Here is a 3,120-nt window from a genome sequence, read left to right as displayed (position 1 = left end):
TTTTAACGTGCATAAAACTCATCTTGTATTAAAAGTACTTACTCTTACTTTTCTGAATTCGAGACAACTAATCTTCTCATTTCATTATTATATTTATTGATGATACTATTAATTAAATTAATCCACATGTTAAAATATATATTAGAATAATTTTATCAAGGTGTGTCACCACATCCTTGAATTTCTTTTAAGTGTTTCAAAAAAGATGTGTAACCACATTCTTAATTGAAACAAATATTATTTTTTGTTTACATGCCTTAAACCCATCTAATGTTATAAGAAAATATTAAATAAAATCAAATAAAATAAAACAAATCTAAACTTCTAGGATACAATATAAATTTTGGATTATCTTATATTCTTTTATTTTTATTCACCCTTAAAGTTAATGTTAAAATTAGGCCTACACATATTATATATATATATATATATATATATATTATCTTGAAGTTAATGGCGAAATTAGGCATACTCTAATTGTACTTTTTTATTAATCCAACAAAACAATGACGAATTGCTAAAATAAATCTCATTCTTTATTTAATAAATAAAACAACAATAATTTTGTGAACCCAATAATTCCTACCTTATCATTATTAGCATCGAAATCAAGAAATGAACAACATCATGACCCATTCATTTTAAGACATCACAACTAATGAACGAAAATAGATAAATAAAAATAACCACCAATAAAGTTACTTTCATTCATTAAAGAGATATAACACTTAACACATTCTTCATTTTAATCAAATTATGAATAAAATAAAAGTGTAAGAAAACTTATCATAATAATTACATCAAATTTCATGAATAAATTAAATAAGAAGATAAAGTAAAGTTGAATACCGCAAAATCTTAACCGAAGCTCGATTAGAACACCCACAATTTTTGTAGGTTGTTTGTGATGGTATATGTGTTTGTGTTGATATGAAAAAAAATGGGTAAGGAAGAAAAGATGTGAATGTATGATTATTGTTTGAAAGAAGAATAAATAAAATGGAAGTGTTTTCTTTTTTTTTCTTCTTGCTCGTGTAGTATAGTTTTTGGGATGAAAAATGTTTTTTTTTTTTCTTTTCCTTCCGTTTTTCTGTCTCTGTCCGTCTTTTTTTTCTTTTTTTTTTTCACTTTTCTCTTTTGTGTATGTAATATAAGGGCATGTGTGTGCTGTGTTGTGTGTGTGTCGTGTGAGGGGAAGTGGGGGTGAGGGTGAAGTGGGGGTGAGGGTAATGGAGTGGAGTTGGGTAGTGGAAGATAGGTTTATTTTTTATTATAAATTAAATATATATAAAAATTATAATAATGATAATATTAATAATAAAATAAATAAATATATTAATTAATTATTTTGCACTAATAAAATATAGGAAAAGTCAAATAGCTAGTCTAAAAATATAATTAAGAAATACTACCTTATTTATTAAAATTTAAATTAAAAGAAAACATATATTTTTTTGTAGTTTTTCAATCTTTTAAAATAAACTTACTAAAATACGATGAAAAATAAAATATTTAATTTATATATAAAAGAAATATTTATGTACTAAAAATGGTGTAATACCTTAAATTTGGTCAAAAATTACGTGTCTACAGACGCTACCCATACATTGCACAAGGTATAGTTTGAGGGTTGCTTGAGGTGAAGTCTAATGTGAAGTAATGGTTTAATGTAGATTATGTTCAAATGTGAAAGTATGACTTGAATGTTGGTTGTGGTTGAATATTATACCTCTTATGTTTATGTTTATGAAGGTTTCATCAAAAATGCATAAAAGCATGACTATCAAATAAATGTCCGTTTTAAGCATGGTTTTGCATGGCTTCCATACTTAGTACATCTAATGTGCTAACCCATATTTCTTCTCCATTTTTACCAAACTGTAGGGTTTGGAGATATTGGTGTTCTATGCTTGAGGAGTAGGTTTCTAACGTGTTTGAAGATGAAGACTTGGTGAGTCCTCATAGTTTCAAGGACAAAGCCTACTTTGCTCCTTTATGTCTTTTAGTTATGCTAAAGCTTTTGTATGGGCTAAGTCCCAATGTTGTATTCTAAGTATTAGATGGTTTGAGACAAAGTCTAGAAAGTCTTCCGCTTGCTTTTTAATGAAAATGTCTTCGAGTGTAACGAATGTTTTAAATTCTTCTCTATTTTCCTATGCTCTGATGTTCAAGAATGCTATGAGGCTTGTATAAGACCTCTACGGGGTCGTGTACGCCGTGTTGCATCCGGGGTATAACCTCGGGTCCTGACACTGGTGGTGCTACTGGTGGAAGTGGTGGTGTAACTACTTTAGCAGCTTCTACAGGTGTAACTGCTGGTGGAAGTGATGGTGCAGCTACTCAAAAACCAGTCACTACTCTAGCAACTTCTAGAGGTGCAACTACTGCTACAACATGTTCTGATGGAAGTGGTGGTGCAGCTACTAAAAGGCCAACCACTACTTCAGCAACTTCTGGAGGTGCAACTACTGCTGCAATAACTACTAGTGGAAGTGCTGCAAATATTTCTGTAAATTTTGTAAGTGTTGCTCAACCAACAAGTCAATTTAGTACTCATTAGTCAACTACTAGTGCTAGTGGCTCAAAGAGGAGTATCAAAGTTAAAAGAGGTGGTGCAAATCGAGAATATAAGAGGCCAAGAACAGAGAAGCCAAGAACAGCTGGTTTTGGTGTGCTATTTAGAGCAAATAGTGTGATAGAAAGGGTAAGTATTATCATTTAAGGACCTTTAGTTTGATTCTATATAATCTCTAACTAATATCATTATTGCCTTTTAACAGTCTGGAACTACTGATAGAGTGTTACATTGAAGAGTTCAGTGCCTACCAATATCAATCTTGGTTACAAACCCAATGGACTAAGGTGGTAGGGTGGAGCTGCAATTATTCAAAAGCAGCTACAAGAACAAAGTTACAAACGAGCCACTCAGTCCACACCAAGAACTCAAGACACATAATATTTCATAGTAAAGACTCATGTTTTGCCTAGCTAAATTCTCAATGACATTGTCTATGATACTTTCCACTGTTAACTTAATTTTCATTTGTTGTGTTAACTTGCTAAGAAAAACAAGTTATTTGTGTTTATGAATTTGCTATAATAATTATAAGTCTTAATCTG

The 3,120-nt window shown here is 30.6% G+C and overlaps 1 protein-coding gene across 1 annotated transcript; it reads left to right on the top strand.

Moving 5' to 3' along the window:
• Positions 1-940: 940 nt before the first annotated feature.
• On the top strand, positions 941-2,810 carry LOC125855697 (uncharacterized). The gene is made up of 4 exons (XM_049535436.1): positions 941-944; positions 2,184-2,518; positions 2,561-2,704; positions 2,781-2,810. Exons 1-4 carry the CDS (start codon positions 941-943, stop codon positions 2,808-2,810), a joined length of 513 nt encoding a protein of 170 aa, XP_049391393.1.
• Positions 2,811-3,120: the final 310 nt, after the last annotated feature.

This window comes from Solanum stenotomum, chromosome 2 (genome assembly GCF_019186545.1).
Source record: "Solanum stenotomum isolate F172 chromosome 2, ASM1918654v1, whole genome shotgun sequence".
In the NCBI taxonomy this organism is placed as follows: domain Eukaryota; kingdom Viridiplantae; phylum Streptophyta; class Magnoliopsida; order Solanales; family Solanaceae; genus Solanum; species Solanum stenotomum.
Note: the sequence above shows the minus strand (reverse complement) of the source record. Positions and strands in the feature narration are given on the sequence as shown.